The sequence below is a fragment of the Artibeus jamaicensis genome, unplaced genomic scaffold (assembly GCF_021234435.1).
Source record: "Artibeus jamaicensis isolate MK-2021 breed Jamaican fruit bat unplaced genomic scaffold, CSHL_Jam_final scaffold_804, whole genome shotgun sequence".
In the NCBI taxonomy this organism is placed as follows: domain Eukaryota; kingdom Metazoa; phylum Chordata; class Mammalia; order Chiroptera; family Phyllostomidae; genus Artibeus; species Artibeus jamaicensis.
In genome coordinates this window covers 2,783,695-2,801,869 of record NW_026522055.1, presented here as the reverse complement: position 1 = coordinate 2,801,869, position 18,175 = coordinate 2,783,695, and the positions used below count along the sequence as shown (strand labels likewise).

Below are 18,175 nucleotides of genomic sequence, written 5' to 3'. Positions count from 1 at the left end.
AAGCCTTTCCTGAGTGAAATATCTAATGTAGTATGAGGCATGTCTTCTTCACAAAGACTTCGCCGAATTCATAGCATTTGTTTGACATTTCTATAGTATAAGATTGCTCTAAGTACTCTTCACGGTGAACTCTTTTCATACTTACTGTATACCTACTTTTTCTTTGTATGAATTCACAGATGTGCAATAAGCATTCTTCTCCCAGTTAAGCTTTAGCCACATTCCTTGTATATACAAGGTTTCTCTCCTGTGAGTGCAGTGATGAACATTTAAACAACTCTTCATACAATGAAGAAACAAATAAATGGAAGCACATACCATGTTTGCGGGTAGGAAGAATTAACATCATTAAAATATCCATACTACCCAAAGCAATCTATAGATTCAATGCAATTCTTATCAAGATTTCAATGCCATATTTCACAGAACTACAACAAAATTATATGGAGCCACAAAAGGCCCCACAATGATCATGAGAAAGAACAAAGTTGGAGGAATCACACTACCTAATATCAAACTATGCTATTAGGTCATAGTAATCAGAACAGCATGATACTGGCACAAAAACAGACACATAGATCAATGGAATACAATGGAAACCCCCCAAATAAGCCCACACCTTTATAGTCAATTAATAATTGATAGAGGAAGCAAGCACATAAAATGGTCTAAAGGTAGTTTATTCAATAAGTGGTGTTGGGAAAATTGGACAGATACATGCAAAAAAATTAAACTATACCATCTTCTCACATGACACACAAGAATAAATTCAAAATGGATTAAGGATTTAAATGGTAGACCCCCAACCATAAAAAGAGTAGAAGAAAACATATGCAGCAAAATCTTGGGATTTAGCAATATTTTATCACATATATCTCCCCAGGCTAGGGAAACAAAAGAAAGAATAAACAAATGGGACTACATCAAAATAAAAAGACAACACACAGAGTGGAAGAATACATTTGCTAATATATCATATGGGGTTAATATCCAAAATTTATAAAGAACTTACAAAACTCAACAGCAAAAATACAACAGTTAAAAAATAGGCAAAGAACCTGAGTAGGCAGTTCTCCAAAGAGGGCATACAGATGGCCAATACACAGACACATGAAAAGATGCTCAATGTCAGTAATCATCAGAGAAATGCAAATTAAAATTGTAATGGGATATCATCTCAAACCTGCAAGAACTGCTCTTATCAATAAATCAACACATGCCCTGCCTAGTGTGGCTCAGTGGATTCAGTGCTGGCCTGTAAACCAAAAAGTCGCTGGTTTGATTCCCAGACAGGACACATGCCTGGGTTGTGGGCCAAATCCCCAGTTTGGGGCATGTGAGAGGCAGCTGAGCAATGTATCTCTCACACACTGATGGTTCCATTTTTCTTCCTCTCTCTAAAAGTAAATAAATATTTTAAAAAATAAATCAACAAATAAGTGCTGGTGAGGATGTGGACAAAAGGGAATCCTTTCACACTATTGGTGGGAATTTAGATTGATGCAGCCACTGTGAAAAGCAGTATGGAGATACCTCAAAAAATGAAAAATGCATCTGCATTTTGACCCTGTGATCCCATTTCTGGGAATATATCGAAAGGAACCCAAAACATTAATTCAAAAGAACATAAGCATCGCTATGTTCATTGCATGTTGTTTACAATAACCAAGACATGGAAGTAGCCCAAGTGTCCAACAGTAGATGAGTAGCTAAAATAACTATGGGAAATTTACACAAGAGAATACTACTTGGCCATAAAAGTTTTACCTCTTTGCAACAGAATGAATGGACCTGGAGATCAATATCCTAAGTGAAATAAGCTAGTCAGAGAAAGACAAATACCATATGATTTCACTCATATGTAGAAAGGAACTAAAAAAAAAAAAAAACCAAAATAGAGGCAAACTCATAGAAAGGATGGCAGCTAAGTGGGGAGTGTAGTGGGTGGAGGTACTGAGGAAGAAAGGATTCACTGACATGAACAACAGTGTGCTGATTGGTGGGGGAAGGGAGGTATAAGGGAACTAAATGGTAATGGAACAAATGCAATTAAAACTCACTAAAAAAAAATAAGTGATTCTTCATGGTGAAGCCTTTCCCACATTCATTGCATATACATGCTTTTCTCAATTTTGAGTTCACTGAGATTAGTTGATGGTAAAGCCTTTTCTACACACACTGCATACATAGGGCTTCTCTCCCATGTTTTACCTGATGTCTGATGAGATTACACTTAGCTGTCAATCTTCCCCCACATTCATTATTTATACAAGGTTTCTGTATGTCTGGTCATGTACAATCAGCTGCATTTTCACCCAAAAGCCTTATGCACATTCAGTGCATAGATGGGTTTCTCTCCTTGTAAATTTATTGATGGACAATTAGATGATTCTTTGCAGTGAAGCCTTTCCCACATTCATTACATACACGTTTTTTCTGACATGTGACTTTGGTGATGTACAGTGAGATCATGCTTCAAGCTGACATGAGGTTAAACCTTTTCCACAAATACTACACATAGGGCTTCTCTCCAGTGTGAATTTGCTGATGTCTGATGAGACAGAACTTCACTGAGAAAGCTTTCCCATATTCACTGCATTAAAAAAGGTTTCTCTCCTGTATGAGTTTCCCCATGTATTTTGAGGGTAGACTTTTTACCAAAGCCTTTCCTGCGTAGACTGCATCCATGGGGCTTCTCTCCTGTATGAATTTTCTGATGTGCAGTGATAATTGTCTTTCTATGGAAGGTCTTACGACGTTCACTGCATACAGAGTGTTTCTCTCCGGTATGAGTACGATGATGTACAATAAAACAGCTCTTCTCGACAAAGCCTTTTCCACATTCACTGCATCTATAAGGTTTCTCTCCTGTATGAGTCCACTGATGTACAACCAACCTGTTCTTCTGTGAGAAACCCTTTCCACATTCATTGCATCTATAAGGTTTCTCTCCTGTATGAGTCCATTGATGTACAATTAACCCATTCTTCTGTGAGAAACCCTTTCCACATTCACTGCATGTATAAGGTTTCTCTCCTGTATGAGTTTTCTCATGTGCTTTCAGATTAGTCTTACTACAGAAAGTCTTCCCACATCGACTACATCCATAGGGTTTCTCTCCTGTATGAGTTTTCTCATGTCTTTTGAGATAAGTCTTCATATAGAAGGTCTTCCCACATAGACTACATCCATAGGGTTTCTCTCCCGTATGAGTTCGCTGATGACCGATGAGCAAAAAGTTTTTGAGGTATGCTTTCCCACATTCAGTACACACATAACGTTTCTCTTTCTTGTGAGTTTTCCGATGTATATTGAACTGTGATATTTTGAGGAAGGTTTTGTTACATTCAGAGCATTTATACTGTTTTAGACCTATATGAATTCTCTGATGTACAGTGAGATTTACCCTTCTATGGAAGGTCTTACCACATTCACTGCACATAAAGGGTTTCTCTCCAGTATGCATACGACGATGTACAATAAGATAACTTTTGTCAATGAAGCCTTTTCCACATTCACTGCATCTATAGGGTTTCTCTCCTGTGTGGGTCCACTGGTGTATAATCAACCTGTTCTTCTGTGAGAAACCCTTTCCACATTCATTGCATTTATAAGGTTTCTCTCCTGTATGAGTTTTCTCATGTGTTTTGAGATGAGTCTTCATATAGAAGGTCTTCCCACATAGACTACAACCATAGGGTTTCTCTCCTGTATGAGTTCGCTGATGACTGAGGAGCAGAGAGTTTTTGATGTATGCTTTCCCACATTCAGTACACACGTAACGTTTCTCTTTCTTGTGAGTTTTCTGGTGTATATTGAACTGTGATATTTTAAGGAAGGTTTTATCACATTCAGTGCATTCATACTGATTTAGTCTTGTATGGATTCTCTGATGTGCAGCGAGACTTGTCTTTCTATGGAAGGTCTTACCACATTCACTGCACATAAAGGGTTTCTCTCCAGTATGCACACGACGATGTACAATAAGATAACTCTTGTCAATGAAGCCTTTTCCACATTCGCTGCATGTATAGGGTTTCTCTCCTGTATGAGTCCGTTGGTGTACAATCAACCTGTTCTTCTGTGAGAAACCCTTTCCACATTCATTGCATTTATAAGGTTTCTCTCCTGTATGAGTCTTCTCATGTTTTTTGAGATGAGTCTTCATATAGAAGGTCTTCCCACATAGACTACATCCATAGGGTTTCTCTCCTGTATGAGTTCGCTGATGACCGATGAGCAGAGAGTTTTTGAGGTATGCTTTTCCACATTCAGTACACACATAAGGTTTCTCTTTCTTGTGAGTTTTCTGGTGTATATTGAACTGTGAGATTTTGAGGAAGGTTTTGTCACATTCAGTGCATTCATACTGATTTAGTCTTGTATGAGTTCTCTGATGTACAGTGAGAATTGTCTTTCTATGGAAGGTCTTACCACATTCACTGCATACAAAGGGTTTCTCTCCAGTATGAGTACGATGATGTACAATAAGGTAGCTCTTCTTGACAAAGCCTTTTCCACATTCATTGCATCTATAAGGTTTCTCTCCTGTATGAGTTTTCTCATGTGCTTTCAGATTAGTCTTACTACAGAAAGTCTTCCCACATAGACTACATCCATAGGGTTTCTCTCCTGTATGAGTTTTCTCATGTTTTTTGAGATAAGTCTTCATATAGAAGGTCTTCCCACATAGACTACATCCATAGGGTTTCTCTACTGCATGAGTTTTCTCATGTTTTTTGAGGTAAGTCTTTCTATAGAAGGTCTTCCCACATAGGCTACATCCATAGGGTTTCTCTCCTGTATGAGTACGATGATGTACAGTAAGATAGCTCTTCTTGATGAAGCCTTTTCCACATTCACTGCATCTATAAGGTTTCTCTCCTGTATGAGTTTTCTCATGTGCTTTCAGATTAGTCTTACTACAGAAAGTTTTCCCACATAGACTACATCCATAGGGTTTCTCTCCTGTATGAGTTTTCTCATGTTTTTTGAGATAAGTCTTTCTATAAAAGTTCTTCCCACATAGACTACATCCATAGGGTTTCTCTCCTGTATGAGTTCGCTGATGACTGAGGAGCAGAGAGTTTTTGGTGTATGCTTTCCCACATTCAGTACACACATAACGTTTTTCTTTCCTGTGAGTTTTTCGGTGTATATTGAACTGTGATATTTTGAGGAAGGTTTTGTTACATTCAGAGCATTTATACTGTTTTAGACCTGTATGAATTCTCTGATGTTTGCTGAGACTCGATCTTCTGTAGAAGGCTTTTCCACACAGACTGCACTCATGAGCTTTCTTTCTAGTATGAAAACTCTGATGATCAGTGAGCTCAGACATCTTGATGAAGCCTTTCCCACACTGAATGCATAAATGGGCTTTCTCTACATTGTGAGTTCTCTGTTGCTGGGACTTATTATTGATGGGTTCAGTACTGACAGGCAAGGTGATTTCAGTATAAAATTGTTCATGGTTAGCCTGCAGAATGGATGTCCCACCTCCATCCAACTCAGCAGAGTTCTTTAACTTACAGCTTCTGTTTAGGTTTTTAATACTTAAATTTGACTTTAAAGGTTTTTCATTTATCTTAATCATATTGCAGTTTTGCTTTAGTATGAAATGACCTTCGCCCTGATTAACAATATTTGCAAACATGTTATGTTCAAGGCATTGTTCCACACTCTTCTGAATGCTTTGACTTTGCAAGTGACACTGAAGAGGATCGTCAACTCTCCTGAGTTCTAGGAAAGAAGAGAATAGTGAATCATTGTGTAATATCTCATAATATTAATTTGAAATAAAAATTTTTTTAAATGCCTTCATGTGAATTACATAGTGATAATCCTGTGTTATAGGGTAAGTGATGAGTCTTTTTTCTAGATAAAAATAAAAACCATTAAAATTACAGCTGAGTTTATGAGGTAATTTAGCACAATGTTCCTACATAGCCTCAGAAAGAAGCTAATTACCAGAAAGAACAATTGATTAGAAGGTTCAACTTTCAGCCCCACCTACTGACATACGGGAAAGGAGGGTAGGTCTGAGATTAAACCTCTATAAAAATTTTTAACATAGGTAACTATGTCTCTGAGTACTGTGAAACACTTGAGAAATTAATTGAACTCTCAAAGAAGAGTTCATGATATCCTTCAACTTATAGCTAGTTGGTCAGAAACACAGGTTACAATATGGACTTGCAATTGACATCTGAGGTAGGGGCAATCTTATGGGACTGACCTTTTAACTTGAAGGGTCTGACACTATTTCTTGGATAGATAGTGTCAGAATTGAGCTAAATTTGTGGGTTATCTAGATTTAATATTTTGGGTATATATACATGAAGCAAAGTAGTAAAGACAATTATAGTCTATGAACCATGGTTAAAGGGGCAATGGAATGTAAGAGGTTGACAAAATCAGGATGTACAGGGTGGGGCAAAAGTAGGTTTACAGTGTTCATTTGGAAAATGAAACAATAATTAATAAATAATAATATAAGAATAAGCTCTCTATTGCATATTCACAACTATAAACCTAATTTTTCCTCAATGTGTACTTAAAAGAGAAAACAAAGTTCACTGATTGGATCAATGAGATACATGAAAAGAGGTTCATGAAAGGGAGGACTTAAAAATTACTCCAGGGAATTATGTGGCTTGAGCCACTGGGTAGGAGAAATACCTATTAATGAAATGAGGACTATTACTGAAGTTCAGGTGAGGGGAAAATATAGTGTGCTTTGTGAAACAAAGTTTAAGATGATTATTACATACATAGGATTATAATACTTCTACTGAAAACAAAAGTACTCTTAAAAGTGGAGACAAGATCTATTTTTTTTCTGGTTTTGGTACAGCTGTCATCTTAAAAAATATTATGCCATCAGAATGCAAGTTTTCAAGAAATTATGCAATCCCATAAATCATAGGAGATGATCATAGGTATGGAACATATTAAGGGGTATAAACAGGATGACAGAAACTTTCTAGTCAAAATGATGGCATATCACAAAGATCACTGAAAAAGAACTGCAATTTCATATGATAGGAAAACTTGGTTACCTGGGACTAAGTGTCATCAGAATATGAGAAAATAATTTTATTTTTAGGACCTAGCAGCAAATAATTAAAAAATGCATTTAAAAAATCAATTCCATTTACTACATAATAAAAAAAAAATCTTGCCCTGGCTAGTGTGACTCAGTGGATTGAGTACTAGCCTCTGAACCAAAGGGTCACCAGTTTGATTCCCAGACAGGAACATGACTGACTGGGTGGGTTGTAGGCCAGGTCCCCAGTAGGGGGCACACAAGTGCAACCGCACATTGATGTTTCTCTTCCTCTCTTTCTCACCCCTTCCCCTCTGCCTAAAAATAAATTAAATCTATTAAATAATTTTTAAAAAACCTTCACAAACTGCATACACACATCTCTGGACAAAAAAGTGGGGTTAGGGGAGTGGTTTCTATGGAAAGTAACCTAACAAGGTGATCTGATCATAAATTCCTAACTGGGCATGTTAAAAAAAAATATATACACACACACACACACACACGTATACAAAAAAAATCTCACACTGGAGAATAAACTGGACTTCCAGCCAGATGGAGGCATAGGTAGACACACTGTGCCTCCTCGTACAACCAACATAAGGACAACAAAAATTCAGAAACAAAAAAAATCAGAACTGACAGAAAATTGAACTGTATGGAAGTCCGACAACCAAGGAGTTAAAATAGACACATTCAACCAGATCAGTAGGAAGGGAGGAGTAGGGCACTGGGTAGAGAGGGGTCGCAGCAAAAAAAAGTGGTGGCTTCCAGACCCCAGGCACGCAAGACAGCAGCGGGTGGACCATGTGTGCACAGGCAGTGGCTGGCAGAACCCGGGCTCAGGGCAGCAGCGGGCAAACCCAGTGAGGTGTGCAAGGCAGCTGGCTGACCAGACTCTCACACATTTGCTCACACATAAACCAGGTGAAACTGGGGAGGGAGACAAACTACGCAACCCAGGGCCCCAGCGCAGGGAAATAAAGTCTCAAAACACTGATTGAAACCACCCGTGGAGCCCTGGCTGGTGTAGCTCAGTGGATTGAGCGCAGGCCTGGGAACCAAACAACCATGTTTTGATTCCCAGTCAGGGCACATGCCTGGGTTGCAGGCCAGTTCCCAGCAGGGGAAGCACAAGAAGCAACCATACACTGATGTTACTCTCTCTCTCTCCTTCCCTTCCCCTCTAAAGATAAATAAATAAAATCTTAAAAAAAAAAAAAAAAAGAAAACACCCATGGGGGGCTAAGGCATAGGGAGAGACTCCCAGCCTCACAGGAGAGTTTGTTGGAGAGACCCACAGGGTCCTAGAATGTACACAAGCCCACCCACATGGGAATCAGCACCAGAAGGGCCCAATTTGTTTGGGGGAAGGAACTTAAATCCGGTGAATTTAAAACTGGCGGAGGGGACTTAAATCCAGCAGAGAGTGGAGCAATAGCCATTCTTCCCTCTTGGGTCCCTGCCACACATAGAGCATCATAACCCCGACACTGGGTTGCCCTGCCCTGATGAACAACTAAGGCTCCACCCCTCACTACATAACAGGCACACAGAGAAAAAAAAAAAGGCCCAAATGGAAGAACAGATCAAAGCTCCAGAACAAATAAAACTAAGCAACTAAGATATAGCCAACCTATCAGATGCACAGTTCAAAGCACTGGTGATCAGGATACTCACCAAAATTGATTGAATTTGGTCGCAAATTAGATGAACCAATGAAGGCCACACTAAGTGAAATAAAGGAAAATGTACAGGGAACCAACAGTGATGGGAAGAAAACTGGGACTCAAATCAATGGAGCGGACCAGAAGGAAGAAAGAAACAACCAAACAGAAAAGAATGAAGAAACAAGAATTCAAAAAAAATGAGGAGAGGCTTAGGAATCTCTAGGACATCTTTATACGTTCCAACATCCGAATTATAGGGGTAGCAGAAGGGGAAGAATAAGAGCAACAAGTGGAAAAGTTATTTGAACAAATAATAAAAGAGAACTTCCCCAATCTAGCAAAGGCAATAGACTTCCAGGAAGTCCAGGAAGCTCAGAGAGTCCCAAAAAAGCTGGACCCAAAGAGGAACACACCAAAGCACATCATGATTACATTAGCCAAGATTAAAATGAAGGAGAGAATCCTAGAAGCAGCAAGAGAAAAGGAGACAGTTACTTACAAAGGAGCTCCCATCAGACTGTCAGCTGATTTCTCAAAAGAGACCTTACAGGCAAGAAGGGGCTGGAAAGAAGTATTCCAAGTCATGAAAGGCAAGGACCTACAACCAAGATTGCTCTATCCAGCAAAGCTTTCATTTAGAATGGAGGGGCAGATAAAGTGCTTCTCAGATAAGGTCAAGTTGAAGAAGTTCATCAGCACCAAGCCCTTATTATATGAAATGTTAAAGGAACTTATCCAATAAAAAGATAAAAAACATATACAGTAAAATCAAAGCAAACTCACAGTTATTAACAACCATACCTAAAACAAAAGCAAAAGCAAACTAAGCAAACAACTACAACAGGAACAGAACCACAGAAATGGAGATCACATGGAGGGTTAGCAACAGGGGAGTGGGAGGAGGAAAGAGGGGGGAAAAGGTACAGAGAATAAGTAGCACAGAAGGAAGGTAGAAAATAGACAGGGGGAGGGCAAGAATAGTATGGAAATGTAGAAGCTAAAGAACTTATGACACATGGACATTAACTAAAGAGGGAAAATGTGGGTGAGAGAGGGTGTGCAGGGTAGAGGGTAAGGAAGGGGGAAAAAGGGACAATTGTAATAGCATAATCAATAAATTATATTAAAAAATAATAAAGGGAAGTGTAAAACTTTTACTGTGAAATTTACAAAACATTGTTGAAAGAAATTAGAGACCAAATTAGATGAAAAAACACCCAATGATTCTGAATTAGGATATATAATATGGGTAAGATGGAATTACTACCGAATTGATACACAGATTCAATGTAATCTCTATCAAAATTGTCTTGAGAGAAAAGAACAGAGTTGGAAGATTGACTTCTTCCAATTTCCAAGCTTATTGCAAAGCTACAGAAATCAAGGCCATGATGAGAATATGTACATATAAAATGTTCCCAAATTGATTGTAGTAATGGTTCAAAAAGATGAATATACTGAAAATGAATTAAGTATATAATTTAAATGAGTAAATGGTATGGTATATGAATTAAATCTAAGTAAAACCATTAAAAATATGACTATGATGTGGGAAAAAAGCTTCAAAACAAAAATGCATTGATAATATCTAAGAGTAAAGCAAAATCTGAATTACAAAATCTAGGAAGGGAGTTATCTGAAGCAGACATAAGTTATAATATAATTTGTGCTGGAACTCCTTTACCATGTTAAGATTGTTTCCTGGGGTAGGGAAGCAAAGCATGATGTGATGTGAAACGAGATTATCATGGAGACACAACTTGCCAGTTGGGGTTTGATTTTAGAGAAGGAAAGCACTATGTCGAAACTGGGCACTATAGCCCCATAGTGAGAGAAAGTGAAAAATTCAAAGTTCTATCTTTCCAGAGAGACCTAGAAAGTGGAGTTTCACAGCAAGAGAAGTGGTAACACAGAAAGAGATGCTGTGACTGTGGACAATACAGAGGAAGATCTGAGAATACTAAGACAAAAAAAAACTATACAAACACAAACAAGATGTAAACAAAGCAAATGGGGGTCAGAGCCCAGGGGAGAGAAATGAAGTACGGTTTCCTTTAAAGTTCTATAAACAAAAAGGGTTTTCAAACATGGAGGGTAGTTTGAGCTTCCTCATTCACTGTCACAGCTCTGACACCATCTCTGACTAGATTTCCCAGCCTCCCACCTTGCTTGTTCTCACCCCCTCACCTGGGCAGACTACATGGTGCAGTTCATCCTGTACTGCTCTCAGCTCTTCCCCTTGTTCCAACCCGGACAGTGCGTCTGGTTTGCTGGCTTGATACCCTGCTTGTGAAAAATGACAGAAGACTTAGACATACTGAACTGGGCTGATGTCTGTCAAGAAGAGAGAATGTTACATTGCAGAGAATGAACAGTTTCACATCTGTTCACATTATCAGCTTTCTCTCCAAAAAGGGGACATTATACCCTCTTGTCATGGGCAAAAGAAAGGTCTCAGATTCTGCCATTTCAGAGAACTGTAGTTATTCTGAAGAGTTAAGTACCTGAGAAAAAAAGAAAACACTAATAGGGCACCATCTAAGTGACACTTAGGAGCTGTCCTCACCCACTGACACCAGGTTGCTGTAGTTCTCCAACATCACATCCCTGTACAGGTCCTTCTGATTGGGGTCCAGGAGCTGCCACTCCTCCCAAGTGAAGTCCACAGCCACGTCATAAAATGTCAGGGATTCCTGTAACAGCACTGTGCTGTTCAATGGCATGATGTGCTTAAATGACATTAAAGAAATGTTAGTTTTTCTGTTCATTTTCACATTATAGGCTGTATTATATATATATATATATATCAAGTGGGGTTTATTTTAATATACAGTTTTATCATCACCAGCCTAGTAAAATACTATTTTATAATTATTCATTTGTTCATCCATATAGTCAACAACCAGTTAGAAGTTTTTTATAATGTGAAGTTAAATATTCTTGTTTACCTAGAAATACCACATTCATGCATTTGACAGACAAAAAGTATACTCCTCAGATTAACAAATGTGTTTATTTTTCTAGGCCTCTACAAATTTATTCATAAAAAGGGAAAAAAAATTAAAACCAAAGTTACCTGAGCCTGAAGCATTTTCTTCTGTTCTCTGGAAAGAGCTGGCAATAGGGAGGTTCTGTCTTGTTGTGTTCTAGGTCTGCTCTAAATTTCTGTTCAGATCTCTGTTTTCAGTCAGGTGTGTCCCCAGAAATGCTGAATCAGTTTCACATGATTCAATAGCTCTTAGAGTCCTTATCAGAAATGTCCAATCCTGTAGAAAATTTTTACAAGTTTGTATGAGCCAAATTGACAGCAACTGCCGGAAAACAAAATAACAATGGATTGAGAAAATGTTCCATAGCATTTTTACACCTTATTTTATAAATTAAAGTCAAAGGAAAGACATAAGAAGGTTACCTGAAATGCACTGGTGATAGATTAGGAAGGTGAGAGAAAGCAAGAGAAAAATCTCTGGGACTGGAGATAAAGTAAAAAGAATAGACACATATTTCTTTTATATAGGTGGAAATAGGATAGTTAACAATTAATGCAATAACTATAACCATGGAGGGTTCTGTAGAGACTTGGGCTGGTGGGAGATTGTGCCCTGAGGGGGCTGGAAAAAAAGAAGTTAATCTGACATTCTAAAAGTATGTTATTGTGATACAAAAAGAAAATAGGCCCAGTTAAGGTAAAGATTGACCTTGGTCAAGGAAAATACCGATCTAAAATATGACTACCCACCATTACTTACTTTCAGTTAAAAAGTTTTAGTATCAGACCTGGCTGGTGTGGCTCAGTGAATTGGGTGCCCGCCTGTGAACTGAAAGGTAGCCAGTTTGATTCCCAGTCAGGGCACATGCCTGGGTTGCAGGCCAGGTCCCCAATTGGGGACTTGTTAGAGGCAACCATCTGCTATAGCTCTCCCTGTCTCCCTCCCCTCCCCTCTGTATAAAAATAAATAAAAATAAAAAACTTTAAAACCAGTGCAGGTACTCCTTTATTCTGTGGCATTTAAGTGGAGTAACTGTGAAAAGATGAAGGGAATGATATTGTTGGAGGCAGGAAAAAATTTTTTTGCCTTCTAGATTCTTTGACTGATCTAATAGTTAAATTGATAGAACACAGATTAACAGAGGAAAAATAACTTAAAAGGTTAATAACATATATAACTCTTATACTGATGGAAGCAACCCAGAAAACAAAGTAACTGGCAAAAATGGCAGCCACCAACACCTGCAATACCACTTTCACCTAAAGTCAAAAGATGTTGGGGGTGGAGAGTAAGTAACAGAAGGTTACCAAGGCACAGTAAAGGCACAGTAAACAAACAGCAAGACTGTTATGCAGATATAAGTCCTCCTTCTTCCACTGATAGTTATGGGGAGTTGTGGTATAGTGAGGGAGACACCCTTACAGATGAGATTGCTCTTACAAATGTAAATGTCCTTCACAACAGTAACTTCTACTAGGTTTTCTGAGCTTCTTCCAGCGCTGCAGTTTCTTCAAATTAACCAGCCTAAAATAACCAATACCATAAAGAGGCATATTTTAAGGTGGCAAACTACTCCTTTTCAGACTCAAAGAATTATACATTCAAAAGACAAAATTTTCTCCCCAAAACAACTAACACATTTTCACATATACAAGGTTTGCCAACACATGCTCTCACTCTTCATATTGATGCAAAAAGAAAATATATAATGTCCCCCCAAATGGAATTTACTTATAAAAAATCGTGTATTTATTCTTACATGTTTAAATTTCAGTCACCTTCAAAGCATCCTCCATTTCATACAATACATTGATTGAGACATTTTTCTCTACTGCTCAAAACAGTTTCTGAACTTGTCGATTTTGATATCTTTTAGTACTTCTGCTGTTTTTGTTTCACCTCTCCCACACTGGCAAAATATTTCCCTTTAAGGACCTGTTTTCTCATCCAGGGGAAGAAAAAATAGTCACTGGGGGCAAGATTGGGTGAACAGAGCGGTTGGGGCACAGGTGTCATACTGTTTTTGGTTAAAAACTGCTGAACACTCAGTACAGTGTGAGCAGGTGCACTAATAAGTCACTCATCCTAAAATGGGCAAACATGTTGAAAAAGTCTTCAAAAAAAATTTTTCAGTGTAGCTGAATGCAGCCTCTTACAACAATGCCAGCTGGTACACTGATACAGATGAGTTCCTAGAACATTCACCTAGAGGGGGAATCTTGTACTACAAGGGGTCCACCCTCCAGAAGTTAATTCCAGGGGGTTTTGGGGGTTCCTCCTCGTATCATTGGCTAGAACTACACAATGTATCTAAAATCATTTTACAGTAATTCAATCAGTGGTAATGGAAACTGGAATCCCTACGGTTGATTAAGACCAAAATTACTAACACACTTGTATATGGGTCACCTTGCCAGAGGGATGGATATTAAATAAAATAGAAATTCTGTTAGGATAAAAAATGGATGAACGTATTTCAGGCAAATAAGCAACAATGTCCACTGCTCTATACGAAGAGGTGAGAGCAGGTGTTGTCGGCAAATGTGTGAAAGACACAGATAAACATTTTCCACTTTACAGACCAAAACTTGTGTCACAACAGCCCAATTCTACTCTGCCACAGGAAATGTGCCACAGAAGATACGTTATGAATGAGTGTTTAGTCCCTGGATATGTAGTCAGTTGACTTCTGGATTAAAAACTGAAAACCAGATGGCTTGGAGGTAGTGCTCTGAGCCCTAACACCTTCTGTCCCCAGCAGCAGTGGAGGTTGTAACTTTAACCAAATACCAGTGGTCCTGAGTGTTCAAAACTTAATGTTCACAAGCATCTCCTGACCACAGACACTGAATACACTTCCTGATTAATTGGAATCTAGGCCCTGATGGTTATGGCTCAGTTGGTTGGGCATTGTGGTTCAGTACATCCCTGGGTTGCAGGTTCTGTCCCCAGATGGGATGCTAGGAGAGGCTACTCTCTCATAATGAAGTTTCTCTTCCTCTCTCTCCACCCCTTTTCCTGTCTCTAAAAAAATAAGTAAAATCTTTAAAAAAGAAAGGAAACGGGGCCAAACACCATGTGATGACCAGCCACACCACCCCCAACATCACTGAGCAGTGTATTAAACCTGACTCCAACTTAAACCTGACACTGGCTTCATCCTAAATGCCACCTGTACCATGTACAGGTGAGGTGACCTGCAGAACCCCATACCCTGAAGGGCCAAGGGTGTTACTATAATGGGGGGGGATACACACCCCTGGAAATGGGGGCCTGGTTTGGGCTGGGCATGTCTGACTGGTGACTTCACCCCCTTGCTAAACCTGGCAGCTAGAAGAGGGGCAAAGGCAAATATGGCTGATACTGGCCCTTACTGATTGGAGAGCCAGACACTTCCACTGGCTTTCAACATACATGGGATTCTGAGAGAAGACTTTTGAAAGGGGGTGTGCATGGAAGCAAAGTCAGTTGATTCCTTCCCCTCCCCCTGCAAGTGGTATGGCAATGGAGGCCAGTGAGGGGCCTGTGAGCAGAGGCCTGGGGGCAGACTCTAAAATACACCTAAAGATACACAGTGACTGGAGACCAGCTAAGCCACTTACGTTTATGATTCCTTGGGTGGGAAAAGAGGTTTTCATTGCAACCTTGAACTGAGCTGGCAGAGGGTGACAGGGTGACTTTTCTCTGGGTGTCTTAGAAGGAACAGCGTCTGAGGCAGAAACTTGCCATTATTTCCAAAGACACTGGATAATAGCACTGTGCACAGATTTATGTTCTTATGTTTTCAGTTCTTGAACCTATGTGGTAGTTGTAATGACAAATATTTAAGTAGCTATTTTTTATGTCATACTCTGATTTTCCTTTCCTCTTATTTTGTAACCCAGATATTTTAGGCAGAAACTTGTCATTAAATAAAATATTCCTTTATTTTCCACTGAACTCCGTCTTTGGAAATTTGCCTGGTGGAGGCGATAGGACTTCCCCGTCCGCCCGCCCCCCCCCCCGCCCCGCGCCCCCAATCATTGGGTTGGGTAACATTATCTCTACACATTGACCCCCAATCACAGACAGACACCTCTGGTTCCCCTCAAATCCAATTTTCACATCGTCCCCCTTAACTAGCTCCACCGGTGTGCTTCTACTCTCCCCCCCCTCAGACCCAGTGATGATTCCGTGCTCCACACGACACGTCATCCATATGTCTCCTTGTGAGAAACAAAATTTCCACTGTGACGAAAAAACTTCCAGAGACAAAACCACATACTGACCTGACCTGCTCCCCAGACCCACACGCGGAGCGAACGCTGTACTTCCTCAACTCGCTTTAACTTCGGCACGAGTCCCACTCTGTCTACGGTGGGTGAAGAGGGTCCTAGGCGTATGAAGAAAGGCAGCGAACGATTTCCGGTATTTGATGGCAATATGTCCGCGCCCATCTGGAGGTGGCACCCTGGGGGCCGCCATGTTGGGATGCCTGACTACCGAGCAGAAGGAAGAGCCGCAGCTTTAGGGACATTAGTGAGAGAGGGCGAGAGTGAAAAGTTACTAACATTCTTTTTCTGGCACTTCCACTCTTTTGGAAATTGGGTAAAAATTCAGAGCTTCACGATGAAAACATGATGCGGGCAAAGTTGCCTTCAGCGCGCTCTGTAGAAAAGGACATAAATCCCCAGAGTTAACTCCATTTTATGTATTTATAAACATTTCCAGACAACTAGCAGTTAAGGTATAGCAGTGCGGAGCGGTGGGATACTCCTAAAAAGGGACAAGATAATACAGCTGGTAAATAGCACCCACAGACTGGTAAGAGTTGCCGTAAGCGTCCTATAGGAACAAAAAGACACTGGCACATTGTGAAACTGACTATCAGGTAGAAGACCGACTGGGACCAGGGAGCCTAAAGGTGTCATTGAGGGTGTAGACTCAGGAAAAGGCACTGAAATTTGGCCAGTATAAGTCTGGAATCAATGGCAAGGGCATAACCTGAATTCATGCCATTAAAAGGTATATTGTAAGCATGGTGAGGTAGATGTAACCCAGGATTTAAGGCCAAAAATAATAAAAATAAAGTGTGTATCAGGCCGTATTTTAAAAGGCATAGTCCTGGGCCCCAGCCCAGGACTGGAGTTTCTGGTTTAGAGAGTATGGGATATGAGTGGGGATTTGCATTCATTTACGGTTCTGAGGCAGGAGGGCTGTTACAATAGTTAGGAACAGTACTGTGTTGGGATTAATTGGTGATCATCTTGTAAGTTATATACATGTTGTACATGTATATAACTATGTTGTACATCTCTGAAACGAATATAATTGTGTCAACTGTAATGGAAAATTTTTTAAATTAAAAAACCAAAAGAAACAGCCCTGGAATGTACTCTGGTTACAAATATGATTGGTGATTCCCCTCCATATCTCAGCCTTGGCTCAAGTCATTTCCAGAAAACCCTACATTGGTAAGAGCAGGAATAACTCCCCCACTCCCATTACAGCCTATGCATTACTATAAATTACTATCTATGAGTTACAATAAATTATTAACTATTGTTGTCCTTATGGGATTCACCATATCCTGAGGTTTCATGATCCATTTTATAGTCTTCCTCACTAGATTTTAGGTCCACAAAAGCAGTTTTTATGCCTGTTTTGTTCACTGATGTAACCTCAGTGGGTAATACAATGGCTGGCACAGTGTTGTTGCCTGAAAATGTATTTGAAGAATTGAATTACCTAGAACCCAATATTGGAGATTGAATTCTGAAATAACCACATGACAAAGCAAATTCCCATTTTTATTCTGATGAACAAGACTCACTGTTTATAAGTTGGATAGGTGGGAAACTATGGGACAGTTATGAGATTAAGAGAAACTACACCGAATAGTGAGAGTACAAGAGCCCCACTCCCAAGAGACAGAGAAGGAAAAATGAACAGAAAGCAGATGTCTCAATTCAGCAGGTAACATTGGAGCTGGAATCTTTGAAATGGTGGCAGCTCTAAAGGGTGATGGTCCTGTGCACAGACCCAGAGGCTCTTCTTCATGACATCTCTTAAGGATTTCACCTTCCATCTCCCATATTCTTCATTCTTAGAGTCTAAGATTCCTGTCATCTGTCTTATCCTACCAAAGATCCTTTCTTTTTTTCTCCTTTGCCCAGCTTATATTCAATTGAAGTCTCTAATCATACATAATTTGGGGAGGAGACAACCATTTAGTTAGCTACAAAAGTTTGATTGTTGCACTGTCAGTGAGATAGCCACCAGTTACATATGGCTACTGAGCACTTGAGGTGTGGTGTAGCACAACTGAGGAACCGAGCTTTTATTTGGTTTTTTAAAATGTAAAATATAAAGAGAAAAAATGGTCAAGGAATTTTTCATCTACTTGGAGAAGTAAGACATGAGTATTAAAAAAAGTAACTTGTTCCCTGGCTGATGTAGCTCAGTGGATTGAGCGCAGGCCTGCGAAC

At 39.6% G+C, this 18,175-nt stretch overlaps 1 protein-coding gene across 6 annotated transcripts; it reads right to left on the bottom strand.

Annotated features, from left to right (window-relative positions):
* Window positions 1–431: 431 nt before the first annotated feature.
* On the bottom strand, window positions 432–16,097 carry LOC119038467 (zinc finger protein 615-like). 6 transcript variants are annotated; one of them, XM_053659663.1, is made up of 8 exons: window positions 15,977–16,097; window positions 15,311–15,505; window positions 13,149–13,232; window positions 12,468–12,536; window positions 11,795–11,984; window positions 11,285–11,447; window positions 10,906–11,001; window positions 432–5,742 (listed from the first exon to the last, which is right to left on the bottom strand). In XM_053659663.1, exons 5-8 carry the CDS (start codon window positions 11,807–11,809, stop codon window positions 2,591–2,593), a joined length of 3,426 nt encoding a protein of 1,141 aa, XP_053515638.1. In that variant the 5' UTR covers window positions 11,810–11,984; window positions 12,468–12,536; window positions 13,149–13,232; window positions 15,311–15,505; window positions 15,977–16,097; the 3' UTR covers window positions 432–2,590. The 6 variants fall into 6 exon arrangements, with proteins under 6 accessions (XP_053515638.1, XP_053515636.1, XP_053515637.1 ...); XM_053659661.1 differs by lacking the exon at window positions 12,468–12,536; XM_053659662.1 differs by lacking the exon at window positions 12,468–12,536 and having other exon boundaries at window positions 15,311–15,417.
* Between the last annotated feature and the right edge of the window lie 2,078 nt (window positions 16,098–18,175).

Coding starts and splice junctions, on each gene's coding strand:
- LOC119038467 (XM_053659663.1), bottom strand. Junction 11,002..11,284: donor CAGCAACCTGGTGTCAGTGG/GTGAGGACAGCT, acceptor TTTCACAAGCAG/GGTATCAAGCCAGCAAACCA. Junction 5,743..10,905: donor GCACCATGTAGTCTGCCCAG/GTGAGGGGGTGA, acceptor CTTCTTTCCTAG/AACTCAGGAGAGTTGACGAT.